Consider the following 19,237-nt stretch of genomic DNA (forward strand, 5'->3'; position numbering starts at 1 on the left):
ACTTGCCCATGTAACAATAACTATTCAGTAATTCACTGAATCATAGAATGGTAGAGTTGGAAGGGATCCCAGAGGTCATCTAATCCAACCCCTGCAGTGCAGGAATCTTTTGCCCAGCGTGAGGCTCAAACCCATGACCCTGAGATCTCCTGTTCTACTGACCAAGCCATCCCTGCTTGCTTGGTCTATTCTAAACAGGGAATCCAATTGCAAAGGGAACGGTGCTTAGTCGAGCCTATTCCACCTGCAATTTGTAACACCAATCCAGAAATTGCAAAAAGAAGTTGGTGACACTGGGGGGGGGGGACGACACCACACACAAACACTTTTGCTTTTTGTATGTGAGGAGGCAGTATCCTGCATATGAGGCGTAAATATTCAGGATGACAGAAATACCCACAGAAATAAACAAAACCGTCTTGCACATCATTAAAGCAGATGGCTTGCTCACTTGCCATAAATTCCACAAGAACATTTATCCACAGGTGGTGGCTGGATCTGGTAGAGAAAGGAGGACATGGGACATGGGAGAGGCCTTGAGGTGGACCAACAAGGAGAGCAATAGTTGGCCTTGCTGTCTGAGTAGCATTTCTAAGACAAAGAGGTAGTTCCCAGAGGGGTGTTCCATTTTGACGCACAAATATCCACAAAGGCATGAAATGGGGCCACAGCAGGGGCTCGCAGCCTCGAAAGCCTCAGCCCACCTTTATATCATCTGCAGGGACCATTTTTGAGCCTTTAACTGTTCCTAGAGAGCTCTGCAGCCTTCTCTGTACAGTCAGCTAATCACACCCTAATGTGTCTTATTGACCTACTTCTCCCTCAGTTCCATCTGTTCGCCACTCTTCTCCATTTCCCCCTCCGGCTAGCAGTAATTAGCTCTCCTCCCTCTGGAGCAAGCAGACCCTTGATCCTGCCATACCCAAAATAGGTGTGATCAGTAGCCAAGAGGTGCTCTAATTACTGCTAGCCAGAGGAGGAGAGCTTGTTTGCATGGCCTCCAGGGATGGCTGTTTTCCTAAATGGTAGTCATGTTTCTAAATGGAAAGGTTTTCAGGGAAGGGAAGAGGGAGAGAGACAGTCTCATTTTCGTGCCAGAGACATCCCCTCCCCCCAAAAAAGCCCCCATGGCCTCAGCATTCTCTAAAGACAAAATAGGTTTCAGTATTGAAACAGCCAAAAGTTCAACAACTCAAGTCTATCTCTAAGCATAAGAAAAAGGCTGCTGTGTAAAGACATGGGAAATGAACTGGCAAAACACAAGGTGTGGCTTTAAATTAAAGTAATGTTATTAAATACAACTTGCAAACATGTGGTCTGTATAGGAGGAAGTCTACACTACAAACCTAGGTAAAGGTAAAGGGACCCCTGACCATTAGGTCCAGTCGCGGACAACTCAGTGGTTGCGGCGCTCATCTCGCTTTATTGGCCGAGGGAGCCGGTGTACAGCTTCAGGGCCATGTGGCCACCATGACTAAGTCGCTTCTGGCGAACCAGAGCAGCGCACGGAAACGCCGTTTACCTTCCCGCCGGAGCGGTACCTATTTATCTACTTGCACTTTGACGTGCTTTCGAACTGCTATGTTGGCAGGAGCAGGGACCGAACAACAGGAGCTCACCCCATCGTGGGGATTCAAACTGCTGACCTTCTGACTGGCAAGCCCTAGGCTCTGTGGTTTAGACCAGTGTTTCCCAACCACTGTTCCGCGGCACACTAGTGTGCCGCGAGATGTTGCCTGGTGTGCCGCGGGAAAAATTAAAAAATTCGAAAGATTTTTTTTTAAAAGTCAAATTTTCGATTGGGGCGCCGTCACTAGATGACCCCTGGGGTTCCCTCCCTCCCGCTCTGCGCCTCCCTCCTCCTCCTCCTCCGGTGAGGCCCTTCCTGGCTCTCGGCCAAGGCTTGGCGGCTGCCACTCACTCACTCGCTCGCCCACCCGTCCCTCCATCCCTGCACCCGGCCTCTCCCCCTCCGTACCCGGCGCGGGGGCTGCCGGGATCCGTAGTCCCCTCGCCCTTGGGCTCCGCGCCCGTGCAGGGTGCGCAATCTACGTTTCCTGGCGGGCCGGGCGTTTTGTTTGAAGCGCTCTTCTCCCGGCCATGGAATGAGTGCGGTGGCCGGGCGGGCAGGGGCTGTTCTGCGCAGACCCCGCGCAGCCTGCCTGCGCCCCCGCGGAGATCGGGCGGCAGGATGGAGCCCGGGGATCCCCGCGGAGGCGGAGCGGCGGAGGCGGAGGCTGCCCCCCAGGTAGGGCTGCGTCAGGGGTTTTTTATTTTTGCAATGCTGCATCCGCGCCGGAGGGGACGCATCGGACCGCGGGGAGACCCCTTGGCAGGCATGCAAGGCAATGCATGCGTGCAGGCGTTGCATGGAGTGCAGTGCAATGCAATGGCAACGTGGCGTCCTGCATGCATGCATGCAACTTCCACCGGCGCTCCGGACTTGGCAGGTGAGGGGGGTCCCCAGTGGGCGGCAGAGAGAGCCGGGAGGGCGAAGGGGAGCCGGGGGGGAGCAGCGCTGCTCCCCGAGCCGAGCCTGGGGGGAAACTTCGGCGTCGTTGCGCCGGGTGTTGGAAGCGGAGGCTGGCGGGGGCTCCTCACCTGCAAAACCTGGTCGCCTCTCATATATTTCGTGCATTGCATTCATCGCCCGCTTTCTCCTCCAAGGAGCTCCCGGGGGCGCGCGTGGTTCTCCCCGTGTTATCCTCGCAACAACAGCCCTGCGAGGTGGGTCAGGCGAGTGGCCCAAGGGAGCACCCAGGGATTGTCCTGGCCAGGTGGGGTGATTTGAACCCTGCTCTCTGCCCGGTCTTCGTCCTCATTTAGCCCCCACATGTGCATGACTGTGCATGACTGAGATTTTCAGTCTGTGCTGTTAATTAATGGGGTTCTGCCTTCGGAGAAGATGAGCCAGCCCTCAAGGAGGTGATTATGTAATTTGCTAGCAATTCATGTCCCTCCCGGCGTGACGCTGCGCGCTGACGTCACGGGGCTGTAATGGTGGTGTGCCTCGAGATTTTTTTCATGAAACAAGTGTGCCTTTGCCAAAAAAAGGTTGGGAAACACTGGTTTAGACCACAGTGGTTTTATTTGTCTTTTTAAAATAATATTTATCAGTTTCCATTTCAACACAAAAACAGCAATGTATTCTTATCATTACATATATTCTGACCCTTTTGGGTCGACTACTTCCCCCCCTTCCCCCCAGTTAACTTTCAAATTTCCTTACCTATCTTAGCATTTCCCGTTCCTCTTATTTACGTTATTTTACCAGTAATTAATTCAAAATACTATATAACTGTAAACAAGTAACTATATTTGCAAAGAACTTTAAATCAGTCCTGTTAGTGTTATCAAATTTTTACAATGTTCTTTCAAATATGATATAAATTTACTCCAGTCTCTTTTGAACAGTTGGTCTTGCTGGTTTCGGATCTTCCCGGACAGTCTTGCCAGTTCTGCATATTCCATCATCTTGGTCTGCCATTCTCCTAGTGTTGGTATTTCTTGTTGTTTCCATTTCCACCACAAAAGTGGTTTATTTGTCAATACATTTTGTGAGAATGTTAAGAATCCCTTTATACACACCCAGCTGTTTCACAACCAAGCTACAGTTCTCAGGTTTTATCTTAGTTTTTTGTCTGGGAAACATGGTAATTACACTGGTTTGAAACTGGTTTATAGTAGTGCATTTTCACACGAAACACACTTTCATTTGCCAAAAAAGATGGACTCTGACTATAGTAATGCAAATGAGGCCACTTTTGAAACAACACAAGGAATGCTGGTGTGAAGGCTCAGAGGGGTGGTGGAAAGAGGCAAGCCTCAAAGTGCTACTGGAAAATACTGGAACTTTAATAAAATAGTAAACTACCCAATACATTCCAGAAGAAGCCTAGGAACCTTACTTGGGCTAATTCAACAAATATAATTCTTATGTCCCTGAAGAAATTTTCCAGCAAAATGGTCAAGACAATTGACTATTTATTAAAGCTCTCTACATTTTCCAGTTCCATTTTGAGGCTTGCCTCTTCGTCCTTTTGTATTGGTGTTGCCTTTTCTTCTTCTTCTTCCATGAAAACGTAAGACAGGAAACATCTAAAAATGCTATCTCATTGGATTTGATCTTGCAGTGGGTTCAGAATTCTGCTAGTCCTTATTAATAGGTACTATAAAAAATAGATGTTGCCTGCCTACATCAGGAGAGGGAAGATTAGCTTCTTATCAGCTGCAAAGAGTTAATATAACAGCTTGTAGCATCCAGCGACAGTTGATGGGGAGATTGTTTCTTTTCCTGCCCACGAAGTGAGGTGCCAATACAATGAAAGAGAGCTGCTGTCCTTCTTTTCTAATCCACCCAAGAAGAGAATAAATGCCATAAAAGTAGACAACCTCCTTTCCCTGACCTCTCTGAATAAAAAGCACAAGTCTGCATCCCCTCCTACACAAAGTACCAAGACATCATTAGCAGTTTGGTGGCACCCCCAACCAGCATCAAAGGCAGTTTTAAAGAACAGAGAAGAAATATACATACATTTTTACCTGCAACGTTAAGAATGAAGCACGCCACCTCAAAGTTACCAGAATTAACTGTGCCTTTCCTCAGCGCTGAACCCAAATGACCTCGACTGCAAATTTAGATACAAAAGGCTCCCCATAAGATGGTATCATCTTGAGGGGAACCAAGTCGCGATGCCCTCTTGCTTTTGAGGTATGCTTTGGAGACAAGAAGTTCCTGGAGCAAGCAAGGGAACCTTACAGCTTCTCTACATAGGAAGTCAAGAGCACATTTCACTAGAAACTTACATCGGATGCAAACTGGCAGAGTTTGCACATAAATAATCCTCAAAACTGCAATTTATTGAGGCCACTGAAAATTCTGCTAAGAGATCCTTAGAACCTTGCAGAGCAAAAAAAGCCAGTCCAATGCACTTTGATGCTACAGAGACCTGATAAAGGGTTCTCTGGTGAGAAGGCGTGGGATCAGTCCAAGCCATTCATGGTCAGATAGGAAGCATATATCAATATTGGGTCTGCCAGGGAAGCCAAGGGCAGAGCAGTGGTAGAGAGGCAGAAAGAAGGAAGGCATCATCTTTAAGTGTCCCTTGAGCCTCATTTCCCTGATGCCTCTGCTGGAATCTCAAATTCCCATATCCCATCCTTAGTGCTTATTATACAATCAAAAGTCTATGGGAAAGTGCTTGTAATGGCATATATATATGCCATTTTTCCATTCATTTTCATTGTAACATATTGCATTCACTTAATTTAAATATTATTGGGATTGCATTAACTCATTAGTTCATTCATCATCCCACTGAATTCAATAGAAGGCCCAACTAGTCTTCCACTGCCTGTAACGTCTTTGTTTTTGATCCAAGTTGCAAGAAATTTGTAGACATTCTACACCCTTCCCCCTTCCCCTGGGAAATGATCTGCCACAGGTATGATAAAGGGTCCGTATCTATACGTAACTGAAAAGGGCGTTCAGCCACCCTCTGTCATCTAAAGTAAACACAGCTTTCCACTCTTATCAATTTCACTGCTCTGTTTCTCTTCCTCTCTCTTTCCACATATCTTGTAAACCGTAATGTACACCATGTCCTAGCTTGTTTCTGCAGTGCAAAACAATTCCTCCAATGCAAAACAGTTAAAAACAAATGAACATAGGAGCAAATAAATGCATCTTCATTCTTTCCTTGACATTCATTCACATTCACATTTGCTGATTCCGCCAGCAAAGAACAAATGAATGGGCTCATTCATTCATTTTCTAGATTAATTTCTAAAATAAGTGCGCACTAAGTCAAACTGATTTCTCCTTACACCAGACTTATGCCTCATTTATTTCATCTAGATTATATAAGCCTTCCAGAGTAGGTTGTGCATCCTTTGGGGGCCTTCGATTACTGATGCAGTGGTCCAGGGAGGGGGAAAAACATGTTTCATCCTCCTAAATGAACACCCTCTCTTATAATAAAGCTGGCAGTCCAGGATATGCCCTGATGAAGGACTCTGCCATAGCTGGGACCTTGCATATGAATCGGCAATGACCATGATAACACTGCAGTGTGGATTCTTTCAAATTTAGAGGGGTATCCAGGGGAGAGATAATACTGGGGTTGGATCTAGTTTTGCAGGTCACCCATTGGCCTTTCCTGTTATTGTGAACTGGGTCCTTGGTTTCTCCCGGGAATGGAGTGCACTAGCCAGGGGCTGTAGTTAAATCCATGGTAGCTGCATAATTTTCTTTACTCACCAATCCTCAGAGAGTGGGGACTGGCAGCAATCTCCATTAGCCACACCAAAAGGAGCACCAGAGGCGCCAAGATCCCGTGCATCTTCTATAAATCCTCATGGAGCCCTGCGGTGGTCTGGGCATGACATAACTCTGCAAAAGAGAGAGAAAGAGAAAAAGGTTGCTATGAAAACTCCTCCTGTCAATCACAAGAATGCCCTCTACGCTGCAGTTCTACGCTAAGGTTGCCATAACGTCTGGAATTTCCTGGACATAGTCTGTATTTAGCCCTCGCAAACCTCTGGCTGAAAATCAAATGGCAGCCCATGTCAGTGGTGTAGATTTTGGCTGGAAAACTCCCCGAGAAGCTTGACAACTTTTGTGTCCCGATTTTCACTTTTTGAAATATGACAACCCTATTCTACCCTGAATGCAGCTGATCCCACAGGCCAATAGGGGACACACGAAGCCTTATAAAACCCTCAAATCCAAGGCAATACCTCAGTCTGAGCAATTTATATCTCACTGAGAAGCCAAGCTGTCTGCCTTGTCTCCAATGGAAATGGATCACCAGTATGCCTTTGAAGATGTCAATCACCTATGGACCTGTGGATTGTTCCTTTTCTGTCACAATCCCCCCTCAAACAAATATATACACAAACACAAACTGCTGCACCTAGCCATAAAGTGTATCTGAAGCTTGACACAAATTTAGAAATGAGGCACACTCTCATGATTTGCTAAAACAAATATTTTCACCCAAATATTTTCAGAGTAGTGATGTTTTGGCAAGCACAAAGTATGAGATTCTGTTTTGTGCCATTTTTACATTGTTTTATTATGTACTGCATGCTTTTTATTCTCTTGTACAGCGCTCTGCAATTTTTATATATCCTAGACATATTAAGAGACTCTTGAGAGTCCCATGGACTGCAAGAAGATCAAACCTATCCATTCTTAAAGAAATCCGCCCTGAGTGCTCACTGGAAAGACAGATCCTGAAGCTGAGGCTCCAATACTTTGGCCACCTCATGAGAAGAGAAGACTCCCTGGAAAAGACCCTGATGTTGGGAAAGATGGAGGGCACAAGGAGAAGGGGACAACAGAGGACGAGATGGTTGGACAGTGTTCTTGAAGCTACCAGCATGAGTTTGACCAAACTGCGGGAAGCAGTGGAAGACAGGAGTGCCTGGCGTGTTCTGGTCCATTGGGTCACGAAGAGCCGGACACGACTAAACGACTAAACAACAACAAAGAGTGACCTGGATGGAGGGATGGAGATCCTCATGGACATCCAGATGTTGTTGGACTCCAACTCCCAACATCCTTCTGGATGGGGCAACATCTGGAGGACCACAGGCTTTCCAACCTCTGCTTTAAACCTTCCTACCTCTCCATTCACCCCCTTGGTGCCTTGAATTCCAACCATTGTTCAAGCTACCGGAATTTGCAAGGGATTGTAAACCGCCCTGTGATCTTCGGATGAAGTGTGGCATAAAAATTTAATAAATAATATTCATCAGATATCAATCCAGCACCAGAGGAGACAGCTTTTGACCAAAGCATAGGCCACACCAGTCCAAGATTGATGGGCAGGTGGAAGGAGGTGCTAATTATATCTCACATTGTGCTGGCAATTGTTGGGCTGGGCTGGAGCACAGGGTGGCAGTTATGTAATTATTAAGAGCTATTTTCTTTCATTTCAGAGATGCAGCTGCAAAACTGAATAAAAGATCACAGAAAGAACTGTGGGAGGGAGAATTTGAAGAAGGGTGGTTCAGAGGAAGAGCCATGAAAAATAAAACTTGTCATATCCAGCAAATGGCAGCACAGTAAGGATGAATTATTTCCCCCATATTGGCTCTCTGGGGCATCGTATAGAATTTATCGGTCCTTCTCCACTCTTTTAAGTCATATAAACAAATTAAGAGTAATTCACACGTTCTGCATATGCAAGAGTGTGGCAAAACAAAATAGACATCAAGCTCATGCTATTTTATTCGCATTTCTATCGCCTGGGTTTCTTTTTTAGAAAAAAATGGGGGGGAGTGGAGATAGCTGTATATTTTGAGTTTTTAAAAGCTCTAAGTTACTAAGGTTGTACAAACCTCCCCGAGTGTATTTTTAAAGGGTTTTATTCTTGCAAAATTTACTGGCTTCTTTTGAGATCCTGCTGATGTTTTGACTGAATGACACATCTACAAATTCATCACAAAATCCAATGAAGGCTAGGGGGTATCCAACCCCCTCAACCCAAGATCTTTTAAAGTTGCAGTGCTTAAATTGTTGTCCAAAACACAACTACGCCTCCAAATTCACTCTTCTCTGAATTTTGCAATGTAGTTCTCCAACTGAAAAATACATACAAAAAAAAAGAGAGCACATATTGGGGGTGAACGTGCACAGAAATGCTTATATGCATGAAAATCATGTACAACATGCATTCTGCTGTGGGAGAACGCTTGCAAAAATGTGTATACGAGGCAAAACCGCTTACAGACCTGTGTATATTAGATGTAGGAATGGGGAGAACTGAACTGAATGTTGGAAAAATGAGAAATGGAAAGAAACCAGAATAGACAGATCTGTTCTTTAGTGTGATGCTGAACTGGCAAACACTTAGAAATATGGGAATGGGAAGGAGCATAGTAGTCTGACTTGAGAGGGAAAGGAAATGCAAAGGGAACAGACAGTGGCAATTACCTGAAAAAAACCGTTATAGTGGCCAATTTACAAGGCAGCATTAGTGAGGCCATGTTGCTGTAGTAATATAACCAAGCAGAAAATCAGAACCTTGCTGAGAATTTAGCTTTAATAAGGTAAGTATGAAGACATGTTGCAAGTCCTGCCAGAAGACATGATAGGCAGGTTCTGTTCTATCATTAGTGGGTAGAAGATGGGATCTTTGACAATGTCAACTCTTCTCACCCTTCCTGTAGAAAAGGAGGATTTCAAATGCAGCAAATTAGGGTGCTGATTGCCACACATTCTGACTGCTCAGGGTGAAAGTGTCAGCAATAGGATGCTGACACACAGAACAACTTCTGTGAGTGAAGAGAAAGGTCCACGCGGCTGGGGTAAACATCACAGGAATGCAAGGAAGAAAAGTGGTTGTGGGCTGGTAGTAGTCGGAAGAAGTAAATAAACAGGAAGAAAGAGCCCAGGAGTGAACTGTGAGGTGGGCAGTACAGGGCTGTATAGCTTCGGGGAAGGGAATAAAGGAGAAGTAAGAATCGAGGGGAAAGTATAAGTGGAGATGTTGGGACAGCTCTCAGAGAAGGCCTAGGGTACGGTGTACAGTGGTACCTTGGGTTAAGAACTTAATTCGTTCTGGAGGTCCATTCTTAACCTGAAACTGTTCTTAACCTGAGGTACCACTTTAGATAATGGGGTCTCCCACTGCCACCACCACGTGATTTCTGTTCTCATTCTGAAGCATAGTTCTTAACCCGAGGTACTATTTCTGGGTTAGCAGAGTCTGTAACCTGAAGAGTCTGTAACCTGAAGCATCTGTAACCCGAGGTACCACTGTAAGATAAAGGTAAAGGGACCCCTGAGCATTAGGTCCAGTCGTGGCCGACTCTGGGGTTGTGGCGCTCATCTCGCTTTATTGGCCGAGGGAGCTGGCATACAGCTTCTGGGTCATGTGGCCAGCATGACTAAGCTGCTTCTGGCGAACCAGAGCAGCACACGGAAATGCCGTTTACCTTCCCGCCGGAGCAGTACCTATTTATCTACTTGCACTTTGACGTGCTTTTGAACTGCTAGGTTGGCAGGAGCAGGGACCAAGCAACGGGAGCTCACCCCATTGTGGGGATTTGAACCGCCAACCTTCTGATCAGCAAGTCCTAGGCTCTGTGGTTTAACCCACAGCACCACCCACGTCCCTGGTACCACTGTACTGTGTGCCTTTAGCCATGCGGCTAAAGAGGCTGTCATGCCGGAGTTGGAGCTTGAATTTCATATAATGATTTGCACTAACCAAACGACTGTTTGATCGCAGGCCTCCAGCGACAAAGAGATCCCGTAAATAAATACACCCTTTGGGCACGTTTCACAATGAGCTTGATAAATGGGAGAAGTGCATGCTGGTCAGAAAATCAGGAGCAGGAGACTGAATTAAGGATGTAAAGGTACAAAATGGATGGTTTGGAAGAGGCGGACAGAAGAGAGAACAGCCACCAGAAGTTGCCTGACAGCCAGAAAATCCCCTCAGATGCCGACTTTAGCTGTGAGAGCCCAAGAACAGCTGTGCTGTCCTGGGGCAGCAGTGATGATAAATGAGGCAGAAGGAGGAGAGAGAAATCCAAGAGGATCCTGGAAAGTGTCGGTAATTGCAGCTGAGCAGCCAGTCAGTGTACAGCCGAGGAAATGCAGAAGAAGGAAAGATTTCCATTTGAGCAGTTGATTAGTGTCTTATCTACTCAGGGCTGAACCTGTACCTGCCAAATCACCTTTGGCTTAATGGCAGTCATTTAGCTCCACCAGCCAAAATAGAAAAATATGTAAAGGCTTAATTTTTTAAGTGTGTACACATGCATGGAAGTTGTGTTCTCAGACCAGGAAGTCATTTTCTCAGATCCAGGAAGTCTGACATTTCATTATCATTGTCCAATCTTCTCTCTCTCTCTCTCTCTCTCTCTCTCTCACGCACACACACACACACAGTCTCTCACACTCACAACATCAAACACTACTGAAGCCCACCACCACAGACTTAAAAGCTAAGAGGGTGTTTGTTGTTTGCCTAAGAATACAAATGAAAAATGTCATAGCCCTACAATAAGCCCAATGGTTCAAAACATACCAGAGTATCTGCAGACTGAGAAATATCAGGGTGTGCACTGCAGGAGGCCTTAGTGTTTATGCACGACCTTGTGAAGTAAGTTAGTCGCAGAAAGAATGACTTGTTTGGGATATCTAGAGGAATAAGATGGGATTAGACACTCTCACCACTACCGCCCAGGTTGAAATAGAGATTTGGAAGAAACATTTATGCCTCTTAGCTGCCCAGTTAGTGAAAGTAATTCTTTGATGGTCACTCAACAATTCAATTATCCTTCCCACTCTTTCAAGGCAAGATATGCACTGCCTTTCAGTACACAAGGGACTGTACGACTGCATTGTGCTCCAGCAGCAACTAAGTCCATATATGAACCATTGTAACAATGCATCTGATTCCCTAAATGAGAATCATGCAGACACATCTACCCCAAGAGATTCATGAAATGCTCTCTCTTACCGGAGTTGTGAGCTGTTCTGAAGCTCTGCATTTTTTTATTTTACCAAATCTTGTGAGATTTCTTTGGCAGACATGAAATCAAAGCATAAGAATTTATTCTCACTTTCCTGCTCTAAACATCCAGGCCTGAGGATTTATTGCAAAGTTGTAAAGCTCCTTACAGGAGTTGGTTCAATAAAAGAGACACAATTTCATCTGTTCGATGTGGCCAATCCCCAATGTTAGATGAATTTCCTCTCCCACCCCCATGCCCCAGCATTACAGTGTAATTAAGGGGTGGGTAAATTGTTAAGCACAGAGAGTGAAATGTGTGTTGGGAGGGGCTACTCTGCTAATTTGCATGTTTTAATTACATGTAATTAACTTAATATGCATATAATTTTCAGGACTGTGGTGGGTGCCAAGCCACAGCTGGTTATCGCTTTATGCTTACTCTTAAACTGTGAAACCCAGTGATAAAAAAACCCCTTTTTATTCTTTGTAGAGGAAAGCAAGGCTTTCAAAAATAATGAGCCTTCAAAAATGTAATCGTTGTGGATTTTGACTTATCTACTTATCTCTACCAAACTGTTGCTTCATCATCTAAGTTGTGTGGTGCCTGGGAAAAGGGCTTTCTTGGTTGAGGGTGATACGTACTTGTGGAATTCACTCTCCAGGGAGGCTTTCTAAATCGTTGTGTTTTGTTCCAGGCAAAGGCCTTTTTCTTTATTACTCTGTCAGGTTTTTAAAGATTAAAACTGTTTTAACTCCTCATAACTACGGGGACAGACTGTGCCTGTTTGGAAGCCCAAAACCTTTCACCCCAAGTGTACAGCAACACAAGGAAGCTTCTGAACCAGGTATTCCATTTGCATTTTGGCAGGTGGAAGATTCTGAGATCTGTGAGGAGAAACCCAAAGTTCAGCCTGAAATACCATTTGGACAATACAGTGGTACCTCTGGTTGTGAACGGGATCCATTCCGGAGGCCCATTCACAACATGAAAAGCCCGCAACCTGAAGTGCTGTATCTGTGCATGTGTGAAGCACGATTTAGTGCTTCTGCGCATGCATGAGCGGCGAAACCCAGAAGTGACCCTTTCCAGTACTTCCGGGGCGCCGCGGGACGCAACCTGAAAAAAACGTATCATGAAGCAAACGTAACTGTAGTCTTTTACTGGTCTGTTACACAGCTGCTGAAAAAATTCTTGGTGAGGAATGGGAAGATGAGGCTTAATCTATCGCAGGCCCTGCTGACACTCACTCTAGGGTAGGTTTTAAACCTTTTTGAGTCCACAGCTCCCTTAACCAACTACATTCTTTCTGTGGGGCTCAGGAGCCCAGTTTTGTCACCCCTGCCTGCAGAGCTGGCAGCCTCTCGCCCTTTTTCAAACACCCTCCCTTGTGGAGGCCTGCTCTCCTCACCCCTCTCCTTAGGAATCCCTGGTCTCTGAGCAGCCCCCACCCCAAAGAGAGGTGCCGCCCAGAGGCAGCATTCACCTGTAGAGCTTATAGCCAGGGCTGCTGCAATAAACAGCTGTGTAAGCCTTTGGGAGGCAGAGATGCAAGACAGTATCAGAGGAGGGAGGGAAGGAAAGAGGGACAGGGGCCAGTGTGGCCTGTGACACCCCTGACCATCATTCAAGGCACCCCAGGGTGCCACAGCACACTGGTTGAAAACCACCGTTCTAGGGAGATGGTGGAGCAGCAGGGGCTGTCGCAAAGCGGCTCAGTTGGGCCTCCCAACTGCTTGTGCAATATCTCATCCTGCCCTGTTCTCAGCAGATTCTTAGCTGGACAGCTCCTCTGTTGCCTCAACCACCTTAGTGTATGCGCTATACCTTTAAAGGACATTTGAAGCACATTTGTTCCCTCAAATAATTCTGGGCACTGTAGTTGGTTACTGGTTGCTGGGAATTTTGAGGGCTTGGAAAGAATGCAATCCAAATGTGCTTTAAAGGTGCAAAGCGTACACAGCCTTAGATTCTCTCATATGGCCTCTATATCCTCACCTTCCACTTCTGTGCACCTTCTGCTGTGATGCCTCTTCCCTATGCTTAAAAAAATTAATAAAACCTCTGAAATTCTCCAGTGAGTTTTGGTTTTTTGAAAGGAACATAGACAAGAAAACCACCACTTTTGATCAACCTGGCATAGTTTTATGACATAAGCAACATTAATAGAACATGGTTACAGGCCTCTGAGGATGCACGACAACTTCTGGAGAGATACCTTTGTTTAAAGCTGAAATGATTTAAAAGTTAAATGTAATTAAATAGACATTTTGTGCTGCTGCTGGGTGTGGGTGGGATTTCTGAATGTTGATTGTTGCTCCTTGTATAAATAAGTGAAAGCAAGGAAATATTTGGGGTGGGGGAGTACTGAGGAAGCCACGAAAATGGAAGTGGGGTTGAGAATACTTAGTTAATTGCATTCATATCCTGCATTTTCTCCAGGGAGGTAAAGGTGGTCTGTGAGGTTCTCCCCCCTCCTCATTTAATTGAATAATTAGCTGGTTCTAATTGCAAAACATTGGGTTCTTAGGTTACTGGATCTAGATTACAGGAGTGTGAACATGCAGACTCCTATGACAGGGGCACAGTGGGCTCAGAAACTTTAAGTTCACAGAAAGTTGGTTACTGCCAAGTGCTTGCAAAGCTGAATCAAGTTATGGAACAACATATCATTTGACGGCTTTGAGCAGTTATTTCAGAACTTTCCGCGTTATTGACAAAACAGCAGAATCGAGTCAGAATTTACTGGCACTGGCATGATGGCAAGAGACACACAGAGCTAGCTATTACAGTGCATGCACACACATACACACCAAATCGATTTCTAACACCCTCTCAGGAGAGCAATTTTACAAACCCTGATACCCACTGACAGTCATGCATTAACTCTCTCTAATGTCCTTAGGGGCCTCTGTGCACCTTCTCAGAGACATCCAGTCGCTGAGTTGTATCCAGTGCTCATTGTCCTCAGAGCAGACCTATTGACATTAATAGACAGGGCTAACTTAGGTCTATTAATTTCAATAGGGACCACTCTAAGTTATTTGGAGATAATCCACTGAAAACAGAGGCAAAGCTCCGCTATTCATGGATTTGCTGGTTGCATGAAATACCGGGGGGGGGGGAGAGTAAAGGAGGCTTGGCCCCCTTTGCCTTTTGATGTGGTTCCTTTAGCTACTATTTAGAAATCAGGCTACGGGGAGGATCACAATTTAGCTAAAATGAGATTAAGTCACCAGTCAGGGTGTGTGCATTTAATTAAACATTAAATGGATGTTGCATCCTGCCTTTCCTTAAAAAATAATATATCAAAGACAATGAAATTCCATTTAAAACTGAGTGGAAGCTGAGACAAAACCCCATCCAAATAAAAGCTTTTCCCACAAAACAGTAGAAGGAAAAGCACTTTAGCCAATTGAAAATCAGGTGGGGGAATAGGGGCTCCCCTACCTCGTTCCCCCATAACTCAGACATTGATCTGCTGTTTTGTAGTTTTCACTGTTGCACATTTTAAGTGGGCAAGCTGCTCTCCTGTCCTTATTTCATAGAATCATAGAATCATAGAATCATAGAGTTGGAAGAGACCACAAGGGCCATCGAGTCCAACCCCCTGCCAAGCAGGAAACACCATCAGAGCACTCCTGACATATGGTTGTCAAGCCTCTGCTTAAAGACCTCCAAAGTAGGAGACTCCACCACACTCCTTGGCAGCAAATTCCACTGTCGAACAGCTCTTACTGTGAGGAAGTTCTTCCTAATGTTTAGGTGGAATCTTCTTTCTTGTAGTTTGGATCCATTGCTCCGTGTCCGCTTCTCTGGAGCAGCAGAAAACAACCTTTCTCCCTCCTCTATGTGACATCCTTTTATATATTTGAACATGGCTATCATATCACCCCTTAACCTCCTCTTCTCCAGGCTAAACATGCCCAGCTCCCTTAGCCGTTCCTCATAAGGCATCGTTTCCAGGCCTTTGACCATTTTGGTTGCCCTCCTCTGGACACGTTCCAGTTTGTCAGTGTCCTTCTTGAATTGTGGTGCCCAGAACTGGACACAGTACTCCAGGTGTGGTCTGACCAGAGCAGAATACAGTGGCACTATTACTTCCCTTGATCTAGATGCTATACTCCTATTGATGCAGCCCAGAATTGCATTGGCTTTTTTAGCTGCCGCGTCACACTGTTGGCTCATGTCAAGTTTGTGGTCAACCAAGACTCCTAGATCCTTTTCACATGTACTGCTCTCAAGCCAGGTGTCACCCATCTTGTATTTGTGCCTCTCATTTTTTTTGCCCAAGTGCAATACTTTACATTTCTCCCTGTTAAAATTCATCTTGTTTGTTTTTGCCCAGTTCTCTAATCTGTCAAGGTCGTTTTGAAGTGTGATCCTGTCCTCTGGGGTGTTAGCCACCCCTCCCAGTTTGGTGTCATCTGCAAATTTGATCAGGATGCCCTTGAGTCCATCATCCAAGTCGTTGATAAAGATGTTGAATAAGACCGGGCCCAAGACAGAACCCTGTGGCACCCCACTAGTCACTCTTCTCCAGGATGAAGAGGAACCATTGATGAGCACCCTTTGGGTTCGGTCAGTCAGCCAGTTACAAATCCACTGAGTGGTAGCATAGTCAAGACTGCATTTTACCAGCTTCTTTACAAGAATATCATGGGGCACCTTGTCAAATGCCTTGCTGAAATCAAGGTAGGCTACATCCACTGCGTTCCCTTCATCTACCAGGCTTGTAATTCTGTCAAAAAACGAGATCAGGTTAGTCTGACATGACTTATTTTTCAGAAATCCATGCTGACTATTGGTGATCACAGCATTCCTTTCTAGGTGCTCACAGACTGTTTGCTTAATGATCTGCTCCAGAACCTTCCCTGCTATTGATGTCAGACTGACTGGGCGGTAATTATTTGGGTCCTCTCTTTTCCCCTTTTTGAAAATAGGGACAACATTTGCCCTCCTCCAGTCTGCCGGGACTTCGCCTGTTCTCCAGGAATTCTCAAAGATGACTGCCAGTGGTTCTGAGATCACATCTGCCAGTTCTTTTAATACTCTTGGATGCAGTTCATCTGGCCCTGGAGACTTGAATACATCTAAACTAGCCAAATATTCTTGTACTATCTCCTTAGTTATTCTGGGCTGTGTTTCCTTTGCTGAATCATTTGCTCCAAATTCTTCAGGTCGGGCATTGTTTTCTTTATCGGAGAAGACTGAGGCAAAGAAGGCATTGAGTAGTTCAGCCCTTTCTGTGTCCCCTGTTTGAATTTCACCATCTTCTCCTCTGAGTGACCCCATTGTTTCTTTGTTCTTCCTTTTGCTACGAACATACCCATAAAAGCCTTTTTTGTTGCTTTTAACCTCTCTAGCAAGCCTGAGTTCATTCTGTGCTTTAGCTTTTCTGACTTTGTGTCTACACGTGCTGGCTATTTGTTTGAATTCCTCTTTGGTGGTTTCCCCCCTTTTCCATTTTTTGTACACATCCTTTTTTAATCTTAACTCAGTTAAAAGTTCTTTAGATAGCCACCCTGGCTTCTTTAGGCACCTTCCATGTTTCCGTCTCATTGGTATTGCCTGACGTTGTGCTTTTAGTATCTCCCTCTTAACAAACTCCCAGCCATCATGAACTCCCTTTCCTTTTAGTATTGTTGTCCATGGGATCTCACCCAGCACTTCCCTAAGTTTTATGAAGTCGGCTTTCTTAAAGTCAAGAAATTGAGTCCTAGTATGCTTGGCTGCTCCTTTCCGCTGTATAGTAAACTTCAGAAGAGCATGATCACTCGCGCCTAATGATCCTTCCACTTCAACCCCACTAACCAGGTCATCAACATTGGTTAGGACCAGATCTAAAATGGCTGTTCCTCTTGTTGCTTCTCCCACTTTCTGGACAATGAAGTTGTCTGCAAGGCCAGTGAGGAATCTGTTTGACCTTATGCTCTTGGCTGAGTTTGACGTCCAACAAATATCCGGGTAATTGAAGTCCCCCATTACTACTATCTCCCTTCCTTTTGCATGCTTGGCCATCTGTTCCAGGAAGGCATCATCTATGTCCTCCGTTTGGCTTGGGGATCTATAGTAAACTCCCACAATGAGGTCTCTGTTATTCTTCTCTCCCTTAATTTTGACCCAAATGCTCTCACTTTGGCTTTGAGGATCTAAATCTTGGATCTCTTCACAGGTATACACATCCCTGACATATAACGCCACTCCTCCTCCTTTCTTGTCTGGTCTGTTTCTCTGAAATAGATTGTATCCCCCCATTATTACATTCCAATCGTGGGACTTATCCCACCAGGTTTCAGTGATGCCTATTATGTCATATTTAGTTTGCTGTACCAAGAGCTCAAGCTCATCTTGTTTATTTCCCATGCTTTGCGCATTAGTGTACAGACATTGAAGTCCATTAATCATTCCCCCGTGTCTCTTATTTAAGGATTTTTTCCTCCCACCACTAGGTCCACGTGCTGTTTGCTCCATTTGGTCTATGACATTTGGATGATCATCTTCATTAATTGATAGACTCCTACCTTCAGGAGCATTGTCTCCCTCCCCCACATTAGTCAGTTTAAAGCCCTCCTGATGAGGTTTCTGAGGTTTTTGGCAAAAACATTTCTCCCAACCGTTGTGAGGTGCAGCCCATCGCTTGCCAGAAGTCCATCTTCAAGAAACTGCAGTCCGTGATCTAAGAATCCAAACCGTTCCTGTTTACACCATTTGCGAAGCCAGCTGTTCACTTCCACTATTTTCCCCTCTCTCCCTGGGCCACGTCGTTCAACTGGGAGGACAGACGAGATGACAATTTGTGCATTTAGTTGCTTCAATTTCCTGCCGAGAGCCTCGTAGTCTCTTTTGATCTTCTGGAGGCTATTGCTTGCAGTGTCATTGGTTCCCACATGAACCAAGAGGAAGGGGTATTCGTCAGTGGGTTTTATGATTCCTTGCAGTCGTTCAGTTACATCTTGGATCTTAGCCCCGGGGAGACAGCACACTTCCCGAGACATCTTGTCAGGCCCACAGATCACTGCTTCTGTTCCCCTCAGTAGGGAATCCCCTATCACCACTACACGCCTCCTCTTGGGTTTGGTCGGGGTTCTTCCGTGAGCTGTCCGTTCCAAGGTCGCCTGCACATTCCCTGAGGACTGACTTTGCTGCTCGTCTTCATATACCTGATCGACTGTAATGAGGGAGAGATCCTCAAATGGAGTCTGCTCTTCGTCTTCCATGCTAGGGGAGAGGACCTCAAAGCGATTGTGTATTTCTAAGCAATCAGAGTGAACCCTGGGCCTCCTACTTCTTTGAGTCACGTTTCTCCATATATCTGGCTCCTGTGTTGGTGAACTAGACTCCTTCTCAGGGGAGTCCCCTGTCTCCTCCTTGGTGGAGACGGTGTGCTCTGTTGCTTCCAAGAAGAGCTCCAGCTCTCTAATTCTTTGGAGCGTAGCTACACGTTCCTCCAGTTGCTGGACTTTGTCTTTTAAGAGGGCAATCAACATGCAATTGCTGCAGGTAAAGCTGCCTGCAACCTTTGGCAAGATGGCAAACATTGCGCAGGAATCGCAGGCGACTGCAGCTGTTCCCTCCCCTTCCATCTTGAGATCGTGTCGTTGGGGTTGGCTACAGAGGTCCTCCATCATAAAAAGCTTGAAGACAGGACAAATAACTTCCCCCACACAAAAAAACACCGAGATCTCCCCCAACAAACGTTTGAGACTAGCTCCCCTAAATCTAAAAGATGGATCTAACTGCGCGCGCCGCCTCAACAGAAACC

General features: G+C 45.5%; 1 protein-coding gene across 4 annotated transcripts in view; it reads right to left on the reverse strand.

Annotated features, from left to right (window-relative positions):
• GRIK4 (glutamate ionotropic receptor kainate type subunit 4) overlaps nucleotides 1-19,237 on the reverse strand; it is a 468,306-nt gene that overhangs the window by 291,708 nt on the left and 157,361 nt on the right. For all 4 annotated transcript variants that reach the window (XM_082200947.1, XM_082200945.1, XM_082200946.1 and 1 more), the window contains exon 2: nucleotides 6,260-6,391. In XM_082200947.1, the coding sequence (XP_082057073.1) occupies nucleotides 6,260-6,341 (82 nt within the window). In that variant the 5' untranslated portion in view covers nucleotides 6,342-6,391. The remainder of the gene's footprint in view (nucleotides 1-6,259; nucleotides 6,392-19,237) is intronic.

Source organism: Podarcis vaucheri (genome assembly GCF_965113315.1).
Source record: "Podarcis vaucheri genome assembly, chromosome: 15".
In the NCBI taxonomy this organism is placed as follows: domain Eukaryota; kingdom Metazoa; phylum Chordata; class Lepidosauria; order Squamata; family Lacertidae; genus Podarcis; species Podarcis vaucheri.